Source organism: Engystomops pustulosus, unplaced genomic scaffold, assembly GCF_040894005.1.
Source record: "Engystomops pustulosus unplaced genomic scaffold, aEngPut4.maternal MAT_SCAFFOLD_630, whole genome shotgun sequence".
NCBI classification, from domain to species: Eukaryota; Metazoa; Chordata; class Amphibia; order Anura; family Leptodactylidae; genus Engystomops; species Engystomops pustulosus.
In genome coordinates this window covers 19,988-45,032 of record NW_027285509.1, presented here as the reverse complement: position 1 = coordinate 45,032, position 25,045 = coordinate 19,988, and the positions used below count along the sequence as shown (strand labels likewise).

Below are 25,045 nucleotides of genomic sequence, written 5' to 3'. Positions count from 1 at the left end.
AGGCAGGGGGCGGGGCTGTGACTACCTCTCACACAGGATATACAGGCAGGGGGCGGGGCTGTGACCACCTCTCACACAGGATATACAGGAAGGGGGCGGGGCCGTGACTACCTCTCACACAGGATATACAGGCAGGGGGCGGGGCAGTGACTACCTCTCACACAGGATATACCGGCAGGAGGCGGGGCTGTGACTACCTATCACACAGGATATACCGGCAGGAGGCGGGGCTGTGACTACCTCTCACACAGGATATACAGGCAGGGGGCGGGGCAGTGACTACCTCTCACACAGGATATACCGGCAGGAGGCGGGGCTGTGACTACCTATCACACAGGATATACCGGCAGGAGGCGGGGCTGTGACTACCTATCACACAGGATATACAGGCTGTTTCTCGGCAGGATTTGGAGGTCTTATGATGTGAGATGTTGTGTTTCAGATGATCGGGGAGACGCGGAGGGACCCCGGCTTGTGGCAGCAGACATTTGCTCTTCTTTGGAAGAATCTGTTGCTGAAATGGCGGAGGAAGTGGCACACAGTCCTGGCAAGTATCTGCAGCACAATGCAGTCTGTGTGTGTACAGCAGACATAACATACAGGACATACATCACATACTACACTGCGGGCCGCATGCTATACTGACTGGCACCTAGGAAGCATATCAGTATATAGTGTAATGCACACAGGTGGGTGACTGCTCCGATGGACATTTGTGATGACTGTAGGTCGGGGCGTAGAACTTTCTAGAAGGAATGAAATAGACCTGCAGCAGCTGATGATCTCCTCTCTCCCGGGGCAGGAGTGGCTCCAGCACTTGGCCTTCGTGCTGCTCTTATTAATCATCAGCGCCATCATGGGGGAGAGGAGGATGATGGAGCTGATGCCAGTGATGGAACTCGGACGCTTGGATGAATTTAACCTCACACGGCTGGTGGTCGGCTTCAGTCTGGAATCAGCCGCTGCAAGCAAAGTCATGGAGAAAGTGAACCAGAGCAGCATAGCCCCAGGTATATGAAGAGCAAGTATGAGCATGTATGTCACCAGGCAAGGACAAGTATGGGGATAAGTAAGAGCAAGTATGGACAAGTATGGGACCTGGTAAGGACAAGTATGGGACCTGGTAAGGACAAGTATGGAACCAGGTAAGGACAAGTATGAGACCAGGCAAGAGCAAGTATGGGGACAGGTAAGAGCAAGTATGGAACGAGGTAAGGACAAGTATGGGGATAAGTAAGAGCAAGTATGAGACCAGGCAAGAGCAAGTATGAGACCAGGCAAGAGCAAGTATGGGACCAGGCAAGAGCAAGTATGAGACCAGGCAAGAGCAAGTATGAGACCAGGCAAGAGCAAGTATGGGACCAGGCAAGAGCAAGTATGAGACCAGGCAAGAGCAAGTATGGGACCAGGCAAGAGCAAGTATGGAACCAGGTAAGGACAAGTATGGGGATAAGTAAGAGCAAGTATGAGACCAGGCAAGAGCAAGTATGGGACCAGGCAAGAGCAAGTATGGAACCGGGCAAGAGCAAGTATGAGACCAGGCAAGAGCAAGTATGGGACCAGGCAAGAGCAAGTATGAGACCAGGCGACCAGGCAAGAGCAAGTATGGGACCAGGCAAGAGCAAGTATGAGACCAGGCAAGAGCAGGTATGAGACCAGGCAAGAGCAAGTATGAGACCAGGCAAGAGCAAGTATGGGACCAGGCAAGAGCAAGTATGGGACCAGGCAAGAGCAAGTATGAGACCAGGCAAGAGCAAGTATGGGACCAGGCAAGAGCAAGTATGAGACCAGGCAAGAGCAAGTATGAGACCAGGCAAGAGCAAGTATGAGACCAGGCAAGAGCAAGTATGAGACCAGGCAAGAGCAAGTATGAGACCAGGCAAGAGCAAGTATGGGACCAGGCAAGAGCAAGTATGAGACCGGGCAAGAGCAAGTATGAGACCAGGCAAGAGCAAGCATGAGACCAGGCAAGAGCAAGTATGAGACCAGGCAAGAGCAAGTATGGGACCAGGCAAGAGCAAGTATGAGACCAGGCAAGAGCAAGTATGAGACCAGGCAAGAGCAAGCATGAGACAAGGCAAGGGCAAGTATGAGACCAGGCAAGAGCAAGTATGGGACCAGGCAAGAGCAAGTATGAGACCAGGCAAGAGCAAGTATGGGACCAGGCAAGAGCAAGCATGAGACCAGGCAAGAGCAAGTATGGGACCGGGCAAGAGCAAGTATGGGACCGGGCAAGAGCAAGTATGAGACCGGGCAAGAGCAAGTATGAGACCAGGCAAGAGCAAGTATGAGACCAGGCAAGAGCAAGTATGAGACCAGGCAAGAGCAAGTATGAGACCAGGCAAGAGCAAGTATGAGACCAGGCAAGAGCAAGTATGGGACCAGGCAAGAGCAAGTATGGGACCAGGCAAGAGCAAGTATGAGACCAGGCAAGAGCAAGTATGAGACCAGGCAAGAACAAGTATGAGGCCAGGGAAGAGCAAGTATGAGACCAGGCAAGAGCAAGTATGAGGCCAGGGAAGAGCAAGTATGAGACCAGGCAAGAGCAAGTATGGGAGCAGGCAAGAGCAAGTATGAGACCAGGCGACCAGGCAAGAGCAAGTATGGGACCAGGCAAGAGCAAGTATGAGACCAGGCAAGAGCAGGTATGAGACCAGGCAAGAGCAAGTATGAGACCAGGCAAGAGCAAGTATGGGACCAGGCAAGAGCAAGTATGGGACCAGGCAAGAGCAAGTATGGAACCGGGCAAGAGCAAGTATGAGACCAGGCAAGAGCAAGTATGGGACCAGGCAAGAGCAAGTATGAGACCAGGCGACCAGGCAAGAGCAAGTATGGGACCAGGCAAGAGCAAGTATGAGACCAGGCAAGAGCAGGTATGAGACCAGGCAAGAGCAAGTATGAGACCAGGCAAGAGCAAGTATGGGACCAGGCAAGAGCAAGTATGGGACCAGGCAAGAGCAAGTATGAGACCAGGCAAGAGCAAGTATGGGACCAGGCAAGAGCAAGTATGAGACCAGGCAAGAGCAAGTATGAGACCAGGCAAGAGCAAGTATGAGACCAGGCAAGAGCAAGTATGAGACCAGGCAAGAGCAAGTATGAGACCAGGCAAGAGCAAGTATGGGACCAGGCAAGAGCAAGTATGAGACCGGGCAAGAGCAAGTATGAGACCAGGCAAGAGCAAGCATGAGACCAGGCAAGAGCAAGTATGAGACCAGGCAAGAGCAAGTATGGGACCAGGCAAGAGCAAGTATGAGACCAGGCAAGAGCAAGTATGAGACCAGGCAAGAGCAAGCATGAGACAAGGCAAGGGCAAGTATGAGACCAGGCAAGAGCAAGTATGGGACCAGGCAAGAGCAAGTATGAGACCAGGCAAGAGCAAGTATGGGACCAGGCAAGAGCAAGCATGAGACCAGGCAAGAGCAAGTATGGGACCGGGCAAGAGCAAGTATGGGACCGGGCAAGAGCAAGTATGAGACCGGGCAAGAGCAAGTATGAGACCAGGCAAGAGCAAGTATGAGACCAGGCAAGAGCAAGTATGAGACCAGGCAAGAGCAAGTATGAGACCAGGCAAGAGCAAGTATGAGACCAGGCAAGAGCAAGTATGGGACCAGGCAAGAGCAAGTATGGGACCAGGCAAGAGCAAGTATGAGACCAGGCAAGAGCAAGTATGAGACCAGGCAAGAACAAGTATGAGGCCAGGGAAGAGCAAGTATGAGACCAGGCAAGAGCAAGTATGAGGCCAGGGAAGAGCAAGTATGAGACCAGGCAAGAGCAAGTATGGGAGCAGGCAAGAGCAAGTATGGGACCGGGCAAGAGAGAGTATGAGACCAGGCAAGAGCAAGTATGAGACCAGTCAAGAGCGAGTATGGGACCAGGCAAGAGCAAGTATGGGACCGGGCAAGAGCAAGTATGGGACCGGGCAAGAGCAAGTATGGGACCGGGCAAGAGCAAGTATGAGACCAGGCAAGAGCAAGTATGAGACCAGGCAAGAGCAAGTATGAGACCGGGCAAGAGCGAGTATGGGACCAGGCAAGAGCAAGTATGAGACCAGGCAAGAGCAAGTATGAGACCAGGCAAGAGCAAGTATGAGACCAGGCAAGAGCAAGTATGAGACCAGGCAAGAGCAAGTATGGGACCAGGCAAGAGCAAGTTTGAGACCAGGCAAGAACAAGTATGAGACCAGGCAAGAGCAAGTATGAGACCAGGCAAGAGCAAGTATGAGACCAGGCAAGAGCAAGTATGAGACCAGGCAAGAGCAAGTATGAGACCAGGCAAGAGCAAGTATGAGACCAGGCAAGAGCAAGTATGGGACCGGGCAAGAGCAAGTTTGAGACCAGGCAAGAGCAAGTATGAGACCAGGCAAGAGCAAGCATGAGACCGGGCAAGAGCAAGCATGGGACCGGGCAAGAGCAAGTATGAGACCGGGCAAGAGCAAGTATGAGACCAGGCAAGAGCAAGTATGAGACCGGGCAAGAGCAAGTATGGGACCGGGCAAGAGCAAGTATGAGACCGGGCAAGAGCAAGTATGAGACCAGGCAAGAACAAGCATGAGACCAGGCAAGAGCAAGTATGAGACCAGGCAAGAGCAAGCATGAGACCGGGCAAGAGCAAGCATGGGACCGGGCAAGAGCAAGTATGAGACCGGGCAAGAGCAAGTATGAGACCGGGCAAGAGCAAGTATGGGACCGGGCAAGAGCAAGTATGAGACCAGGCAAGAGCAAGTATGAGACCGGGCAAGAGCAAGTATGAGACCGGGCAAGAGCAAGTATGGGACCAGGCAAGAGCAAGCATGAGACCAGGCAAGAGCAAGTATGAGACCGGGCAAGAACAAGCATGAGACCAGGCAAGAGCAAGCATGAGACCAGGCAAGAGCAAGTATGAGACCAGGCAAGAACAAGCATGAGACCAGGCAAGAGTAAGTATGAGACCAGGCAAGAGCAAGCATGAGACCAGGCAAGAGCAAGCATGAGACCAGGCAAGAGCAAGTATGAGACCAGGCAAGAGCAAGCATGAGACCAGGCAAGAGCAAGTATGAGACCAGGCAAGAGCAAGTATGGGACCAGGCAAGAGCAAGTATGGGACCAGGCAAGAGCAAGTATGGGACCGGGCAAGAGCAAGTATGGGACCGGGCAAGAGCAAGTATGAGACCAGGCAAGAGCAAGTATGAGACCGGGCAAGAGCGAGTATGGGACCAGGCAAGAGCAAGTATGAGACCAGGCAAGAGCAAGTATGAGACCAGGCAAGAGCAAGTATGAGACCAGGCAAGAGCAAGTATGGGACCAGGCAAGAGCAAGTATGGGACCAGGCAAGAGCAAGTTTGAGACCAGGCAAGAACAAGTATGAGACCAGGCAAGAGCAAGTATGAGACCAGGCAAGAGCAAGTATGAGACCAGGCAAGAGCAAGTATGAGACCAGGCAAGAGCAAGTATGAGACCAGGCAAGAGCAAGTATGAGACCAGGCAAGAGCAAGTATGAGACCAGGCAAGAGCAAGTATGAGACTAGGCAAGAGCAAGTATGAGACCAGGCAAGAGCAAGTATGAGACCAGGCAAGAGCAAGTATGAGACCAGGCAAGAGCAAGTATGGGACCAGGCAAGAGCAAGTATGAGACCAGGCAAGAGCAAGTATGAGACCAGGCAAGAGCAAGTATGGGACCAGGCAAGAGCAAGTATGAGACCAGGCAAGAGCAAGTATGAGACCAGGCAAGAGCAAGTAAGAGACCGGGCAAGAGCAAGTTTGAGACCAGGCAAGAGCAAGTATGGAACCAGGTAAGGACAAGTATGGGGATAAGTAAGAGCAAGTATGAGACCAGGCAAGAGCAAGTATGAGACCAGGCAAGAACAAGTATGAGACCAGGCAAGAGCAAGTATGAGACCAGGCAAGAACAAGTATGAGACCAGGCAAGAGCAAGTATGAGACCAGGCAAGAGCAAGTATGGGACCAGGCAAGAGCAAGTATGAGACCAGGCAAGAGCAAGTATGAGACCAGGCAAGAACAAGTATGAGACCAGGCAAGAGCAAGCATGAGACCAAGCAAGAGTAAGTATGGGACCGGGCAAGAGCAATTGTGGGACCAGGCAAGAGCAAGTATGAGACCAGGCAAGAACAAGCATGAGACCAGGCAAGAGCAAGTATGGGACCGGGCAAGAGCAAGTATGGGACCGGGCAAGAGCGAGTATGAGACCAGGCAAGAGCAAGTATGAGACCGGGCAAGAGCAAGTATGAGACCAGGCAAGAGCAAGTATGGGACCAGGCAAGAGCAAGTATGAGTCCAGGCAAGAGCAAGTATGAGACCAGGCAAGAGCAAGTATGAGTCCAGGCAAGAGCAAGTATGAGTCCAGGCAAGAGCAAGTATGGGACCAGGCAAGAGCAAGTATGAGTCCAGGCAAGAGCAAGTATGAGACCAGGCAAGAGCAAGTGTGAGACCAGGCAAGAGCAAGTATGGGACCAGGCAAGAGCAAGCATGAGACCAGGCAAGAGCAAGTATGAGACCAGGCAAGAGCAAGTATGAGACCAGGCAAGAGCGAGCATGAGACCTGGCAAGAGCGAGCATGAGACCAGGCAAGAGCAAGTATGAGACCAGGCAAGAGCAAGTATGAGACCAGGCAAGAGCAAGTATGAGACCAGGCAAGAACAAGCATGAGACCAGGCAAGAGCAAGCATGACACCAGGCAAGAGCAAGTATGGGACCAGGCAAGAGCAAGTATGGGACCGGGCAAGAGCGAGTATGAGACCAGGCAAGAGCAAGTATGAGACCAGGCAAGAGCAATTATAGGACCAGGCAAGAGCAAGTATGAGACCAGGCAAGAGCAAGTATGAGACCAGGCAAGAGCAAGTATGAGACCAGGCAAGAGCAAGTATGAGACCAGGCAAGAGCAAGTATGAGACCAGGCAAGAGCAAGTATGAGACCAGGCAAGAGCAAGTATGGGACCAGGCAAGAGCAAGTATGAGACCAGGCAAGAGCAAGTATGGGACCAGGCAAGAGCAAGTATGAGACCAGGCAAGAGCAAGTATGAGACCAGGCAAGAGCAAGTATGGGACCAGGCAAGAGCAAGTATGAGACCAGGCAAGAGCAAGTATGAGACCAGACAAGAGCAAGTATGGGACCAGGCAAGAGCAAGTATGAGACCAGGCAAGAGCAAGTATGAGACCAGGCAAGAGCAAGTATGGGACCAGGCAAGAGCAAGTATGAGACCAGGCAAGAGCAAGTATGGGACCAGGCAAGAGCAAGTATGAGTCCAGGCAAGAGCAAGTATGAGACCAGGCAAGAGCAAGTATGAGACCAGGCAAGAACAAGTATGAGACCAGGCAAGAGCAAGTATGAGACCAGGCAAGAACAAGTATGAGACCAGGCAAGAGCAAGTATGAGACCAGGCAAGAACAAGTATGAGACCAGGCAAGAGCAAGTATGAGACCAGGCAAGAGCAAGTATGAGACCAGGCAAGAGCAAGTATGAGACCAGGCAAGAGCAAGTATGAGACCAGGCAAGAGCAAGTATGAGACCAGGCAAGAACAAGTATGAGACCAGGCAAGAGCAAGTATGGGACCGGGCAAGAGCAATTGTGGGACCAGGCAAGAGCAAGTATGAGACCAGGCAAGAACAAGCATGAGACCAGGCAAGAGCAAGTATGGGACCGGGCAAGAGCAAGTATGGGACCGGGCAAGAGCGAGTATGAGACCAGGCAAGAGCAAGTATGAGACCGGGCAAGAGCAAGTATGGGACCAGGCAAGAGCAAGTATGAGTCCAGGCAAGAGCAAGTATGAGACCAGGCAAGAACAAGCATGAGACCAGGCAAGAGCAAGCATGAGATCAGGCAAGAGCAAGCATGAGACCAGGCAAGAGCGAGTATGGGACCGGGCAAGAGCGAGTATGAGACCAGGCAAGAGCAAGTATGAGACCAGGCAAGAGCAAGTATGAGACCAGGCAAGAGCAAGTATGGGACCGGGCAAGAGCAAGTATGAGACCAGGCAAGAGCAAGTATGAGACCAGGCAAGAGCAAGTATGGGACCGGGCAAGAGCGAGTATGAGACCAGGCAAGAGCAAGTATGAGACCAGGCAAGAGCAAGTATGGGACCAGGCAAGAGCAAGTATGAGACCAAGCAAGAGCAAGTATGAGACCAGGCAAGAGCAAGTATGGGACCGGGCAAGAGCAAGTATGAGACCAGGCAAGAGCAAGTATGAGACCAGGCAAGAGCAAGTATGGGACCGGGCAAGAGCGAGTATGAGACCAGGCAAGAGCAAGTATGAGACCAGGCAAGAGCAAGCATGAGACCGGACAAGAGCAAGCATGGGACCGGGCAAGAGCAAGTATGAGACCAGGCAAGAGCAAGTATGAGACCAGGCAAGAACAAGTATGAGACCAGGCAAGAGCAAGTATGAGACCAGGCAAGAGCAAGTATGAGACCAGGCAAGAACAAGTATGAGACCAGGCAAGAACAAGTATGAGACCAGGCAAGAACAAGTATGGGACCAGGCAAGAGCAAGTATGAGACCAGGCAAGAGCAAGTATGAGACCAGGCAAGAACAAGTATGAGACCAGGCAAGAGCAAGTATGAGACCAGGCAAGAGCAAGTATGAGACCAGGCAAGAGCAAGTATGAGACCAGGCAAGAGCAAGTATGAGACCAGGCAAGAGCAAGTATGAGACCAGGCAAGAGCAAGTATGAGACCAGGCAAGAGCAAGTATGAGACCAGGCAAGAGCAAGTATGGGACCACGCAAGAGCAAGTATGAGACCAGGCAAGAGCAAGTATGGGACCAGGCAAGAGCAGGTATGAGACCAGGCAAGAGCAAGTATGAGACCAGGCAAGAGCAAGCATGAGACAAGGCAAGGGCAAGTATGAGACCAGGCAAGAGCAAGTATGGGACCAGGCAAGAGCAGGTATGAGACCAGGCAAGAGCAAGTATGAGACCAGGCAAGAGCAAGTATGGGACCAGGCAAGAGCAAGTATGAGACCAGGCAAGAGCAAGTATGAGACCAGGCAAGAGCAAGTATGGGACCGGGCAAGAGCAAGTATGAGACCAGGCAAGAGCAGGTATGAGACCAGGCAAGAGCAAGTATGGGACCGGGCAAGAGCAAGTATGGGACCAGGCAAGAGCAAGTATGAGACCAGGCAAGAGCAAGTATGAGACCAGGCAAGAACAAGTATGAGACCAGGCAAGAACAAGTATGGGACCAGGCAAGAGCAAGTATGAGACCAGGCAAGAGCAAGTATGAGACCAGGCAAGAGCAAGTATGAGACCAGGCAAGAGCAAGCATGAGACCAGGCAAGAGCAAGTATGGGACCAGGCAAGAGTAAGTATGAGACCAGGCAAGAGCAAGTATGAGACCGGGCAAGAGCAAGTATGAGACCAGGCAAGAGCAAGCATGAGACCAGGCAAGAGCAAGTATGAGACCAGGCAAGAGCAAGTATGAGACCAGGCAAGAGCAAGCATGAGACCAGGCAAGAGCAAGCATGAGACCAGGCAAGAGCAAGTATGAGACCAGGCAAGAGCAAGCATGAGACCAGGCAAGAGCAAGTATGAGACCAGGCAAGAGCAAGTATGAGACCAGGCAAGAGCAAGTATGAGACCAGGCAAGAACAAGTATGAGACCAGGCAAGAGTAAGTATGGGACCGGGCAAGAGCAATTGTGGGACCAGGCAAGAGCAAGTATGAGACCAGGCAAGAGCAAGTATGGGACCAGGCAAGAGCAAGTATGGGACCAGGCAAGAGCAAGTATGAGACCAGGCAAGAGCAAGTATGAGACCAGGCAAGAGCAAGTATGGGACCAGGCAAGAGCAAGTATGAGACCAGGCAAGAGCAAGTATGAGACCAGGCAAGAGCAAGTATGAGACCAGGCAAGAGCAAGTATGGGACCGGGCAAGAGCAAGTATGGGACCAGGCAAGAGCAAGTATGAGACCGGGCAAGAGCAAGTATGAGACCAGGCAAGAGCAAGTATGAGACCAGGCAAGAGCAAGTATGAGACCAGGCAAGAGCAAGTATGGGACCAGGCAAGAGCAAGTATGGGACCAGGCAAGAGCAAGTATGGGACCAGGCAAGAGCAAGTATGGGACCAGGCAAGAGCAAGCATGAGACCAGGCAAGAGCAAGTATGAGACCGGGCAAGAGCAAGTATGGGACCAGGCAAGAGCAAGTATGGGACCAGGCAAGAGCAAGTATGGGACCAGGCAAGAGCAAGTATGGGACCAGGCAAGAGCAAGTATGGGACCAGGCAAGAGCAAGCATGAGACCAGGCAAGAGCAAGTATGAGACCGGGCAAGAGCAAGTATGAGACCGGGCAAGAGCGAGTATGAGACCAGGCAAGAACAAGTATGAGACCAGGCAAGAGCAAGTATGAGACCAGGCAAGAGCAAGTATGAGACCAGGCAAGAGCAAGTATGGGACCAGGCAAGAGCAAGTATGAGACCAGGCAAGAGCAAGTATGAGACCAGGCAAGAGCAAGTATGAGACCAGGCAAGAGCAAGTATGAGACCAGGCAAGAGCAAGTATGGGACCGGGCAAGAGCAAGTATGAGACCAGGCAAGAGCAAGTATGAGACCAGGCAAGAGTAAGTATGGGACCAGGCAAGAGCAAGTATGAGACCGGGCAAGAGCAAGTATGAGACCAGGCAAGAGTAAGTATGGGACCGGGCAAGAGCAAGTATGAGACCAGGCAAGAGCAAGTATGAGACCAGGCAAGAGCAAGTATGAGACCAGGCAAGAGTAAGTATGGGACCGGGCAAGAGCAATTGTGGGACCGGGCAAGAGTAAGTATGGGACCGGGCAAGAGCAATTGTGGGACCGGGCAAGAGCGAGTATGAGACCAGATGGAGGGCGATGCTACACACCTTGTGTAGTCCTATCTATGCTGGAAAATCCAGAAAGGTCTCCCATCACAGGGTCACAGTATACGACTGATGCGTCACCTCCCTCCTCCAGGCGTCACCATTAAAGGATTCCCCAACGAGATGGAGATGTTGTCAGCTGTCTCTCAGAAGGAAATGGTCGTCCTGACCTTCGAGAATGAGTTCAAGTATCACATGCGCTCCCGGGGGTATCATCTGCCCAAGGCCAATGATTACATCGTGGCCAGAGGTAAGTCACTGGTGTTATACAAAGCGCTTTATAATAAATATCGGAGCGGGGTCCAAAGTCCCATTCATTCACAAATGAACACAATAAAAAGGCAAGACTAAAGGAACGTGGTCACATGGGGCGGCCGGTCATTATTTATGAGTAACCAAAAATACATGTAATAAAAAATAATATTAAAGAATTGCGTAATAACCGATCTCCCCAGCATTAGCTTCAAGATAAACCACCCACTAACAAAACATTGCAACAGTGAAAGCTCCTCACCCTCAGGGGTGAAGGAAACCCCTGAGGGGTACACAAGGTCACTTAATTATCCTTTATAGACACCCAGGACGCACGGCTTCTGAGAGGCGCAGGAAGTGATTTATAGTTCTCTACACAACTTCCCGCACAACAATAAATCACAGCCCTGAATGGCTATAAGATCCTCTCACCAGCCTCAGGGAAACACAACCTTATCAACCCTGAGAAGCTGCCACCAGTTCTCCTATAATATAAGCCCGGTATGTAACAGGATTATAAAGGGTGAAGAACCCATCGTGTATATAACCGAGACACGTACGTGGGGCTCGTGGATCGGGATAAAAGAGCAACACAGGTAACATTTTATATTTAACTGCTTTAAGGGAAAACTAGACAAATCAATATATACAATAGATATATATATATATATACAGTCACACAGAGTACAAAATACAAAGGGAGCACTACAAGTATCAGCAGTTTATGTGTGGGCCTAATGGAAGCCCTTTGGAGATGCTGCAGCAGGGGAAATGCTTTGAAGCACTCTGTCGGGGCAGTGCAGGGGGCCCTGGATTCATGAAGAACGGACAACAGAAATCCTGAATCTGGTGCCCCCTGCACTATACACAGGACCCTGCACATAGTACACAGGACACCACACATAGTACACAGGACACCGCACATAGTACACAGGACACCGCACATAGTACACAGGACACTGCACACTGCACATAGTACACCCCCTGCACATAGTACACAGGACACCGCACATAGTACACAGGACACCGCACATAGTACACAGGACACCGCACATAGTACACAGGACACCGCACATAGTACACAGGACACCGCACATAGTACACAGGACACCGCACATAGTACACAGGACACCGCACATAGTACACAGGACACCGCACATAGTACACAGGACACCGCACATAGTACACAGGACACCGCACATAGTACACAGGACCCTGCACATAGTACACAGGACACCGCACATAGTACACAGGACACCGCACATAGTACACCCCCTGCACATAGTACACAGGACCCCGCACATAGTACACAGGACACCGCACATAGTACACAGGACACCGCACATAGTACACAGGACACTGCACACTGCACATAGTACACCCCCTGCACATAGTACACAGGACCCTGCACATAGTACACAGGACCCTGCACATAGTACACAGGACACCGCACATAGTACACCCCCTGCACATAGTACACAGGACCCCGCACATAGTACACAGGACAACGCACATAGCACAAACTGCACTATACACAGGACCCCGCACATAGTACACAGGACCCCGCACATAGTACACAGGACCCTGCACATAGTACACAGGACACTGCACATAGTACATAGGACCCTGCACATAGTACACACTGCACATAGTACACAGGGCACTGCACATAGTACACAGGACACCACACATAGTACACAGGACACTGCACATAGTACACAGGACACCACACATAGTACACAGGACACTGCACATAGTACACAGGACACTGCACATAGTACACAGGACCCTGCACATAGTACACAGGACACTGCACATAGTACACACTACACATAGTACACAGGACCCTGCACATAGTACACCCTGCACATAGTACACCCTGCACATAGTACACAGGACCCTGCACATAGTACACAGGACACTGCACATAGTACACACTGCACATAGTACACACTGCACATATTACACAGGACACTGCACATAGTACACAAGACACTGCACATAGTACACACTGCACATAGTACACAGGACACTGCACATAGTACACAGGACCCTGCACATAGTACACACTGCACATAGTACACAGGACCCCGCACATAGTACACAGGACACTGCACATAGTACACAGGACACTGCACATAGTACACAGGACCCTGCACATAGTACACAGGACCCTGCACATAGTACACAGGACCCCGCACATAGTACACAGGACACTGTACATAGTACACAGGACACTGCACATAGCACAAACTGCACTATACACAGGATACTGCACATAGTACACAGGACACTGCACATAGTACACAGTACACTGCACATAGCACAAACTGCACTATACACAGGATACTGCACATAGCACAAGCTGCACTTTTAGTTAATGTGAACCACAGTATGAGCCTTCACACCTTTCGGGGACATCTCTGGAGCAGGGGAATCAAAGGATGAAAAGTTTGATTTCTCCTCAGTGACAGGAGAGGGTTAATGGATTGGGGTATCTAGCTAGATGGGAACCCAGTCCAATCGCAGAACACCTCTGACAATCTAAGTTTCTGAAGGGATTACATTTCCAGGTGCTATTACATATGTAGTAATCGCATGTTCTGTGTGAATTACCAGTGTCCATTGCATGCGTGGATGAGGTGCCACGGATCTTCTAGCTTAAGAGAATTTGTGGGTGGTGGCAGTGGGTTGAATGGGTGTCCTGAGCGTTTACATAGTACACAGTACACAGGACACCGCACATAGTACACAGGACACCGCACATAGTACACAGGACACCGCACATAGTACACAGGACACCTGCACATAGCACACAGGACACTGCACATAGTACACAGGACACCGCACATAGTACACAGGACACCTGCACATAGCACACAGGACACTGCACATAGTACACAGGACACCGCACATAGTACACAGGACACCGCACATAGTACACAGGACCCTGCACATAGTACACAGGACACTGCACATAGTACACACTACACATAGTACACAGGACCCTGCACATAGTACACCCTGCACATAGTACACCCTGCACATAGTACACAGGACCCTGCACATAGTACACAGGACACTGCACATAGTACACACTGCACATAGTACACACTGCACATTTATTACACAGGACACTGCACATAGTACACAAGACACTGCACATAGTACACACTGCACATAGTACACAGGACACTGCACATAGTACACAGGACCCTGCACATAGTACACACTGCACATAGTACACAGGACCCCGCACATAGTACACAGGACACTGCACATAGTACACAGGACACTGCACATAGTACACAGGACCCTGCACATAGTACACAGGACACTGTACATAGTACACAGGACACTGCACATAGCACAAACTGCACTATACACAGGATACTGCACATAGTACACAGGACCCTGCACATAGTACACAGGACCCTGCACATAGTACACAGGACCCTGCACATAGTACACAGGACCCTGCACATAGTACACAGGACACTGCACATAGTACACAGGACACTGCACATAGCACAAACTGCACTATACACAGGATACTGCACATAGCACAAGCTGCACTTTTAGTTAATGTGAACCACAGTATGAGCCTTCACACCTTTCGGGGACATCTCTGGAGCAGGGGAATCAAAGGATGAAAAGTTTCATTTCTCCTCAGTGACAGGAGAGGGTTAATGGATTGGGGTATCTAGCTAGATGGGAACCCAGTCCAATCGCAGAACACCTCTGACAATCTAAGTTTCTGAAGGGATTACATTTCCAGGTGCTATTACATATGTAGTAATCGCATGTTCTGTGCGAATTACCAGTGTCCATTGCATGTGTGGATGAGGTGCCACGGATCTTCTAGCTTAAGAGAATTTGTGGGTGGTGGCAGTGGGTTGAATGGGTGTCCTGAGCGTTTACGAGTGAATTTAGTGTAAGACTTCATTTTGCGTAAGTGGGCAGAGCTTAAGAGCTACATTGCAAAGACTCCCTAGTGTAAGTGTACCCCGAGAGGTCTACACAAACTCAGAGGGAGAGGTTCCCACATCCTTTGAAAGGAGAAGCCTCATCCCATTGAGCTAAAGGTCCCCACATCCTTTGCAGAGAGGTCCCTGCATCCTCCTCCTGCACTGACCTTGGCTTACCTCTGATCACACATCTGTGATCCTGAGCCTCCTGCACTGACCTCTGCTTACCTCTGACCACACATCTGTGATCCTGAGCCTCCTGCACTGACCTTGGCTTACCTCTGGCTACACATCTGTGATCCTGAACCTCCTGCGCTACTCTCGGCTTACCTCGGACCACACATCTGTGATCCTGAGCCTCCTGCACTGACCTTGTCTTCCCTTTGACCACACATTTGTTATCCAGACCCTCTTGTGCTCACCTTGGCTTACCTCTGACTATACAACTGTGATCCTGACCCTCCTGCGCTACACTTGGCTTACCTCTAACTATACAACTGTGATCCTGACCCTCCTGCGCTACACTTGGCTTACCTCTGACCACACATCTGTGATCCTGACCCTCCTGCGCTGACCTTGGCTTACCTCTGACCACACATCTGTGATCCTGACCCTCCTGCACTGACCTTGGCTTACCTCTGACCACACATCTGTGATCCTGACCCTCCTGCACTGACCTTGGCTTACCACTGACCACACATCTGTGATCCTGACCTTCCTGCACTGACCTTGTCTTCCCTTTGACCACACATTTGTTATCCAGACCCTCTTGTGCTCACCTTGGCTTACCTCTGACTATACAACTGTGATCCTGACCCTCCTGCGCTACACTTGGCTTACCTCTAACTATACAACTGTGATCCTGACCCTCCTGCACTGACCTTGGCTTACCTCTAACTATACAACTGTGATCCTGACCCTCCTGCGCTACACTTGGCTTACCTCTGACCACACATCTGTGATCCTGACCCTCCTGCGCTGACCTTGGCTTACCTCTGACCACACATCTGTGATCCTGACCCTCCTGCACTGACCTTGGCTTACCTCTGACCACACATCTGTGATCCTGACCCTCCTGCACTGACCTTGGCTTACCACTGACCACACATCTGTGATCCTGACCTTCCTGCACTGACCTTGTCTTCCCTTTGACCACACATTTGTTATCCAGACCCTCTTGTGCTCACCTTGGCTTACCTCTGACTATACAACTGTGATCCTGACCCTCCTGCGCTACACTTGGCTTACCTCTAACTATACAACTGTGATCCTGACCCTCCTGCACTGACCTTGGCTTACCTCTAACTATACAACTGTGATCCTGACCCTCCTGCGCTACACTTGGCTTACCTCTGACCACACATCTGTGATCCTGACCCTCCTGCGCTGACCTTGGCTTACCTCTGACCACACATCTGTGATCCTGACCCTCCTGCACTGACCTTGGCTTACCTCTGACCACACATCTGTGATCCTGACCTTCCTGCACTGACCTTGTCTTCCCTTTGACCACACATTTGTTATCCAGACCCTCTTGTGCTCACCTTGGCTTACCTCTAACTATACAACTGTGATCCTGACCCTCCTGCGCTACACTTGGCTTACCTCTGACCACACATCTGTGATCCTGACCCTCCTGCGCTGACCTTGGCTTACCTCTGACCACACATCTGTGATCCTGACCCTCCTGCACTGACCTTGGCTTACCTCTGACCACACATCTGTGATCCTGACCCTCCTGCACTGACCTTGGCTTACCTCTGACCACACATCTGTGATCCTGAGCCTCCTGCACTGACCTTGGCTTACCTCTGACCACACATCTGTGATCCTGACCCTCCTACACTGACCTTGGCTTACCTCTGACCACACATCTGTGATCCTGACCCTCCTGCACTGACCTTGGCTTACCTCTGACCACACATCTGTGATCCTGACCCTCCTGCACTGACCTTGGCTTACCTCTGACCACACATCTGTGATCCTGACCCTCCTGCACTGACCTTGGCTTACCTCTGACCACACATCTGTGATCCTGACCCTCCTGCGCTGACATTGGCTTACCTCTGACCACACATCTGTGATCCTGACCCTCCTGCGCTGACCTTGGCTTACCTCTGACCACACATCTGTGATCCTGACCCTTCTGCACTGACCTTGGCTTACCTCTGACCACACATCTGTGATCCTGACCCTCCTGCGCTACCCTTGGCTTACCTCTGACCACACATCTGTGATCCTGACCCTCCTGCGCTACCCTTGGCTTACCTCTGACCACACATCTGTGATCCTGACCCTCCTGCACTGACCTTGGCTTACCTCTGACCACACATCTGTGATCCTGACCCTCCTGCGCTACACTTGGCTTACCTCTGACCACACATCTGTGATCCTGACCCTCCTGCGCTACCCTTGGCTTACCTCTGACCACACATCTGTGATCCTGACCCTCCTGCGCTACCCTTGGCTTACCTCTGACCACACATCTGTGATCCTGACCCTCCTGCACTGACCTTGGCTTACCTCTGACCACACATCTGTGATCCTGACCCTCCTGCGCTACCCTTGGCTTACCTCTGACCACACATCTGTCACCCAGACCCTCTAGTGCTCAACTTGACTTACCTCTGACCACACATCTGTCACCCAGACCCTCTTGTGCTCAACTTGACTTACCTCTGACCACACATCTGTGATCCTGACCTTCCTGTGCTGACCTTGGCTTACCTCTGACCACACATCTGTGATCCTGACCCTCCTGCGCTGACCTTGGCTTACCTCTGACCACACATCTGTGATCCTAAACCTCCTGCACTGTCCTCTGCTTACCTCCGACCACACGTCTGTGATCCTGACCCTCCTGCACTGACCTTGGCTTACCTCTGACCACACATCTGTGATCCTGACCCTCCTGCACTGACCTTGGCTTACCACTGACTACACATCTGTGATCCTGACCCTCCTGCACTGACCTTGGCTTACCTCTGACCACACATCTGTGATCCTGACTCTCCTGCACTGACCTCGGCTTACCTCTGACTATGCATCTGATCTTGACACTCCTGTGCTCACGTTGGTTTACCTCTGACCACACATCTGTCATCCAGCCCCTCTTCTGCTCACCTTGATTACCTCTGACCACACATCTGTGATCCTTACCCTCTTGCACTGACCTTGGCTTACCTCTGACCACACATCTGTGATCCTGACTCTATGTTTACATCAGATCTATGAAGAGGTGGAAATAATCCTGGGAGACTTAATAGCAGGAAAACCAACGCTAAATAACCCCCATTGTGTGCATGAGGCTCTGGAGCGGCCCATATCCTCCTCGCGGTTCTGTGATCTGTCGTTACAATGTGTCTCCTCAGAATTCTGCTACCATGAGGAATATTGTGACCCCATATTATACTGGAGAAGAGGAATCCTGACGCTGCAGGCCAATATCGACGCCGCCATCATCGAGGTAAGTCAGAAGCCGCCTGGGACAGGACTGATACAGTATCCAGAGTCCACATGCGGCTGAGGGTTTGTTACAGTGCTTCCAGTCTCATGTATGTCACATACATTGGAACAAACCCTCATCCATTCACTGACAGCAAGCGGAGAATATAAGATAGATAAATGATCATTTTCCGTCAGTGACCTGTAAGGGGAGGGCTCCCCAGACTCAGGGGCCGGCCAGTCCTCATTAGAATTGTCTAGTGCTGCCCCCTACTGGGAGATTTCTGCTTTATCAGTGACTAGAACATGAGCTCGAACATCGCTGTAAGAAGTTTTCTCTAAGTGTCAGTATTTTTTCACTTTGTAGTTGGCCACCAATCACTCGGTCCGGACCAGTATGATCAGCACCGAGGTCCTGAAGATGCAATCCGCCTCAGTGACCGATAAACCCCTGATCTTCATAGTATTTTACATCCTGACCATGTGCATGTGCTACACATCCCTCATGTACCTGCTGACCCTCTACATCGCCAAGGAGAGGAAGGAGCAGCGGGAGATCCTCAGGATGATGGGGCTCCGAGACCTGGCCTTCTGGTGAGCAGCACAGAGGATTTCAGAAGAGGAGCTGGGCAGAGAGGAGAGGCAGAGGAGACAGAGGGATGAGCCGGGCAGCAGAGAGGAAAGGCAGAGGAGAAGTAGAGGAGACAGATGGATGAGCCGGGCAGCAGAGAGGAAAGGCAGAGGAGAAGCCAGGAGACAGAGGGATGAGCCGGGCAGCAGAGAGGAGAGGCAGAGGAGAAGTAGAGGAGACAGTGGGATGAGCCGGGCAGCAGAGAGGAGAAGCAGAGGAGAATCCAGGAGACAGAGGGATGAGCCGGGCTGCAGAGAGGAGAGGCAGAGGAGAATCCAGGAGACAGAGGGATGAGCCGGGCAGCAGAGAGGAGAGGCAGAGGAGAAGCCAGGAGACAGAGGGATGAGCCGGGCAGCAGAGAGGAGAAGCAGAGGAGAATCCAGGAGACAGAGGGATGAGCCGGGCTGCAGAGAGGAGAGGCAGAGGAGAATCCAGGAGACAGAGGGATGAGCCGGGCAGCAGAGAGGAGAGGCAGAGGAGAAGCCAGGAGACAGAGGGATGAGCCGGGCTGCAGAGAGGAGAGGCAGAGGAGAAGTAGAGGAGACAGAGGGATAAGCCGGGCAGCAGAGAGGAAAGGCAGAGGAGAAGTAGAGGAGACAGAGGGATGAGCCGGGCAGCAGAGAGGAGAAGCAGAGGAGAATCCAGGAGACAGAGGGATGAGCCTGGCAGCAGAGAGGAGAGGCAGAGGAGAAGCCAGGAGACAGATGGATGAGCCGGGCAGCAGAGAGGAAAGGCAGAAGAGACAGAGGGATGAGCCGGGCAGCAGAGAGGAGAGGCAGAGGAGAAGCCAGGAGACAGAGGGATGAGCCAGGCAGCAGAGAGGAGAAGCAGAGGAGAAGCCAGGAGACAGAGGGATGAGCCGGGCAGCAGAGAGGAGAGGCAGAGGAGAAGTAGAGGAGACAGTGGGATGAGCCGGGCAGCAGAGAGGAGAAGCAGAGGAGAATCCAGGAGACAGAGGGATGAGCCTGGCAGCAGAGAGGAGAGGCAGAGGAGAAGCCAGGAGACAGATGGATGAGCCGGGCAGCAGAGAGGAAAGGCAGAAGAGACAGAGGGATGAGCCGGGCAGCAGAGAGGAGAGGCAGAGGAGAAGCCAGGAGACAGAGGGATGAGCCAGGCAGCAGAGAGGAGAAGCAGAGGAGAAGCCAGGAGACAGAGGGATGGGCCGGGCAGCAGAGAGGAGAGGCAGAGGAGAAGCCAGGAGACAGAGGGATGAGTCGGGTAGCAGAGAGGAAAGGCAGAGGAGACAGAGGGATGAGCCGGGCAGCAGAGAGGAGAGGCAGAGGAGACAGAGGGATGAGCCGGGCAGCAGAGAGGAGAGGCAGAGGAGAAGCCAGGAGACAGAGGGATGATCCGGGCAGCAGAGAGGAGAGGCAGAGGAGAAGTAGAGGAGACAGAGGGATGAGCCGGGTAGCACAGTTTAGGTTGGATTGGAGGGCGATTGGATCTCTGGGAGACCACAGAGAAGAATGTGTTGCAGGAGTCCAGGCGGGAGATGATGAGGGCAGGGACTAGTAATTTTGTGGACTTCGGGTTGAGGAAGGGTCGGATGTGAGAGATGTTCTTGAGATGGAGGCAGCAGGTTGTAGTAAGGTCCTGGATTTGAGGCTTATAGGATAAGGCAGGGTCATAGAGGACTCCAAGGCGGAGGACTACAGGGACCAAATGTATGGTGATGCTGAGGCCTGGGGGAGGGACGTGTAGGTGGAGGAAAGATTACGGGTTCTGTTCTGTCCATGTTTAGTTTTAATAAAAACGGGAATCAAAGACGGAGGATGTGGCTGACAGAGCCCGTGGAGTTCTGGCTAGAAGAGATATCTGGACCAGAACTATAGATCTGGGTCATCTGCATAGAAGCGGTAGTGAAAGTGTAGAAGGTGAAGAGCAGGGTCCCAGAATCTGGGGGGACTCCAACAGAGAGGGGGCGAGGTGGAGAGGAGGTGTGAGAGTGATAGAAGCTCCAACAAGGAGAGGCCCAGGATGGAGAGGTATGAGGAGATCCAGGAGAGGCCCAGGATGGAGAGGTATGAGGAGATCCAGGAGAGGCTCAGGATGGAGAGGTATGAGGAGATCCAGGAGAGGCCCAGGATTGAGAGGTATGAGGAGATCCGGGAGAGGCCCAGGATGGAGAGGTATGAGGAGATCCAGGAGAGGCCCAGAATGGAGAGGTATGAGGAGATCCAGGAGAGGCCCAGAATGGAGAGGTATGAGGAGATCCAGGAGAGACCCAGGATGGAGAGGTATGAGGAGATCCGGGAGAGGCCCAGGATGGAGAGGTATGAGGAGATCCAGGAGAGGCCCAGGATGGAGAGATATGAGGAGATCCAGGAGAGGCCCAGAATGGAGAGGTATGAGGAGATCCAGGAGAGACCCAGGATGGAGAGGTATGAGGAGATCCAGGAGAGGCCCAGGATGGAGAGGTATGAGGAGATCCAGGAGAGGCCCAGGATGGAGAGGTATGAGGAGATCCAGGAGAGGCCCAGGATGGAGAGGTATGAGGAGATCCAGGAGAGGCCCAGGATGGAGAGGTATGAGGAGATCCGGGAGAGGCCCAGGATGGAGAGGTATGAGGAGATCCAGGAGAGGCCCAGGATGGAGAGGTATGAGGAGATCCAGGAGAGGCCCAGGATGGAGAGGTATGAGGAGATCCAGGAGAGGCCCAGGATGGAGAGGTATGAGGAGATCCAGGAGAGGCCCAGGATGGAGAGGTATGAGGAGATCCAGGAGAGGCCCAGGATGGAGAGGTATGAGGAGATCCAGGAGAGGCCCAGGATGGAGAGGTATGAGGAGATCCAGGAGAGGCCCAGGATGGAGAGGTATGAGGAGATCCAGGAGAGGCCCAGGATGGAGAGGTATGAGGAGATCCAGGAGAGGCCCAGAATGGAGAGGTATGAGGAGATCCAGTAGAGGCCCAGGATGGAGAGGTATGAGGAGATCCAGGAGAGGCCCAGGATGGAGAGGTATGAGGAGATCCAGGAGAGGCCCAGGATGGAGAGGTATGAGGAGATCCAGGAGAGGCCCAGGATGGAGAGGTATGAGGAGATCCAGGAGAGGCCCAGGATGGAGAGGTATGAGGAGATCCAGGAGAGGCCCAGGATGGAGAGGTATGAGGAGATCCAGGAGAGGCCCAGGATGGAGAGGTATGAGGAGATCCAGGAGAGACCCAGGATGGAGAGGTATGAGGAGATCCAGGAGAGGCCCAGGATGGAGAGGTATGAGGAGATCCAGGAGAGGCCCAGGGTGGAAAGGTATGAGGAGATCCAGGAGAGGCCCAGGTTGGAGAGGTATGAGGAGATAAAGGAGAGGCCCAGGATGGAGAGGTATGAGGAGATCCAGGAGAGGCCCAGGATGGAGAGGTATGAGGAGATCCAGGAGAGGCCCAGGATGGAGAGGTATGAGGAGATCCAGGAGAGGCCCAGGATGGAGAGGTATGAGGAGATCCAGGAGAGACCCAGGATGGAGAGGTATGAGGAGATCCAGGAGAGGCCCAGGATGGAGAGGTATGAGGAGATCCAGGAGAGGCCCAGTATGGAGAGGTATGAGGAGATCCAGGAGAGGCCCAGGGTGGAAAGGTATGAGGAGATCCAGGAGAGGCCCAGGATGGAGAGGTATGAGGAGATCCAGGAGAGGCCCAGGGTGGAAAGGTATGAGGAGATCCAGGAGAGGCCCAGGATGGAGAGGTATGAGGAGATCCAGGGGAGGCCCAGGATGGAGAGGTATGAGGAGATCCAGGAGAGACCCAGGATGGAGAGGTATGAGGAGATCCAGGAGAGGCCCAGGATGGAGAGGTATGAGGAGATCCAGGGGAGGCCCAGGATGGAGAGGTATGAGGAGATCCAGGAGAGGCCCAGGATGGAGAGGTATGAGGAGATCCAGGAGAGGCCCAGGATGGAGAGGTATGAGGAGATCCAGGAGAGGCCCAGGATGGAGAGGTATGAGGAGATCCAGGAGAGGCCCAGGATGGAGAGGTATGAGGAGATCCAGGAGAGGCCCAGGATGGAGAGGTATGAGGAGATCCAGGAGAGGCCCAGGATGGAGAGGTATGAGGAGATCCAGGAGAGGCCCAGGATGGAGAGGTATGAGGAGATCCAGGAGAGGCCCAGGATGGAGAGGTATGAGGAGATCCAGGAGAGGCCCAGGTCCGTGATACCAAGAGAACAAAGCGTCTTCAGCAGGAGAGAAGGGTCTACAGAGACAGGCAGAGGACAGAGGAGGAGAACAGAGTAGCCATGTTCTGCCTTGGATGACAGTAGGTCATGAGAAGCTCTGGTCAGTGTCCGTGGAGCGATTGTCATAGTGAGGAGCAGGGTCATTGCTGGATGGAGTTTCCTCCTGGCTGCTCACGTTGCCTCCTCCTTGTCGCCCCTTCTTCAGGCTGTCCTGGGGATTGCTCTACACTTTCTATGTCCTCGTTATCTCCAGTTTGATGACTCTAATCACAACCAGCTTTGTATTTGTGGAAAGTTCCTTTGGAGCCATCCTGCTCCTGTTCTTCCTCTACGGGATATCAATGGTGAGTGTGTATTGTTACAGTGTATGGTAGGTAGGTATGTGTTTGTGTATTGTTACTGTGTGTGTGTATGGCAGGTGTGTGTGTATGGGAGGTACATGTGTATTGTTACTCTGTGTGTGCATGGTAGATATGTGTGTATGCACTGTATATGTGTATATGGTAGGTATGCATTTGTGTGGTAGGTATGTATTTGAATGCACTGTACATGTGTGTGTATGGTAGGTATGTGTGTGTATGCACTGTGTATGTGTGTGTATGAACTGTACTTGTGTATATGGTAGGTATGTGTGTGTACGCACTGTGTATGTGTGTGTATGCTCTGTGTGTTGGTGTATGGTTGGTATGTGTGTATGCACTGTACATGTGTGTATGGTTGGTATGTGTGTGTATGCACTGTACATGTGTGTATGGTTGGTATGTGTGTGTATGCACTGTACATGTGTGTATGGTTGGTATGTGTGTGTATGCACTGTACATGTGTGTATGGTTGGTATGTGTGTGTATGCACTGTACATGTGTGTATGGTTGGTATGTGTGTGTATGCACTGTACATGTGTGTATGGTTGGTATGTGTGTGTGTGCACTGTACATGTGTGTATGGTTGGTGTGTGTGTGCACTGTACATGTGTGTATGGTTGGTGTGTGTGTGCACTGTACATGTGTGTATGGTTGGTGTGTGTGTGTGTGTGTGTATGCACTGTACATGTGTGTATGGTTGGTATGTGTGTGTGTATGCACTGTACATGTGTGTATGGTTGGTATGTGTGTGTATATGCACTGTTCATGTGTGTATGGTTGGTATGTGTTTGTGTGTGTATGCACTGTACATGTGTGTATGGTTGGTATGTGTGTGTGTGTGTATGCACTGTACATGTGTGTATGGTTGGTGTGTGTGTGCACTGTACATGTGTGTATGGTTGGTGTGTGTGTGTGTATGCACTGTACATGTGTGTATGGTTGGTATGTGTGTGTGTATGCACTGTACATGTGTGTATGGTTGGTATGTGTGTGTGTATATGCACTGTACATGTGTGTATGGTTGGTATGTGTGTGTGTATATGCACTGTACATGTGTGTATGGTTGGTATGTGTGTGTGTGTGTATGCACTGTACATGTGTGTATGGTTGGTATGTGTGTGTGTGTATGCACTGTGTATGTGTGTGTATGCACTGTGTACTGTTACTGTGTGTATATGGTAGGTCATGTAAAGCCAGTTTTCTGTCGGACTTGGTCTGTCACTTTATGTGCCATCTGCTTGCACATGTAATTCGAAGTGTCTGCGGCTGCGCTAGTCTTCATGCGACAAAAATTTCTGCACTGCAGGGGGGCGTCCGGTGCACAATCGGCGCCACATTTATCATGCAGAGTTTAATGTAAGTGTGTTACACGCCCCATAAGTGCTGCCCTCTGTGGGCA

At 51.9% G+C, this 25,045-nt stretch overlaps 1 protein-coding gene across 1 annotated transcript in view; it reads left to right on the top strand.

The window, feature by feature from the left end:
* Window positions 1–444: 444 nt before the first annotated feature.
* The window catches only part of LOC140111933 (ATP-binding cassette sub-family A member 6-like), a gene marked incomplete at its 3' end in the record, with an annotated part of 28,781 nt that continues 4,180 nt past the window's right edge, over window positions 445–25,045 (top strand). The window contains exons 1-6 of the mRNA XM_072132435.1: window positions 445–547; window positions 803–1,010; window positions 10,918–11,073; window positions 18,415–18,509; window positions 18,855–19,081; window positions 23,490–23,628. Of these exons, the coding sequence (XP_071988536.1) occupies window positions 857–1,010; window positions 10,918–11,073; window positions 18,415–18,509; window positions 18,855–19,081; window positions 23,490–23,628 (771 nt within the window). The remainder of the gene's footprint in view (window positions 548–802; window positions 1,011–10,917; window positions 11,074–18,414; window positions 18,510–18,854; window positions 19,082–23,489; window positions 23,629–25,045) is intronic.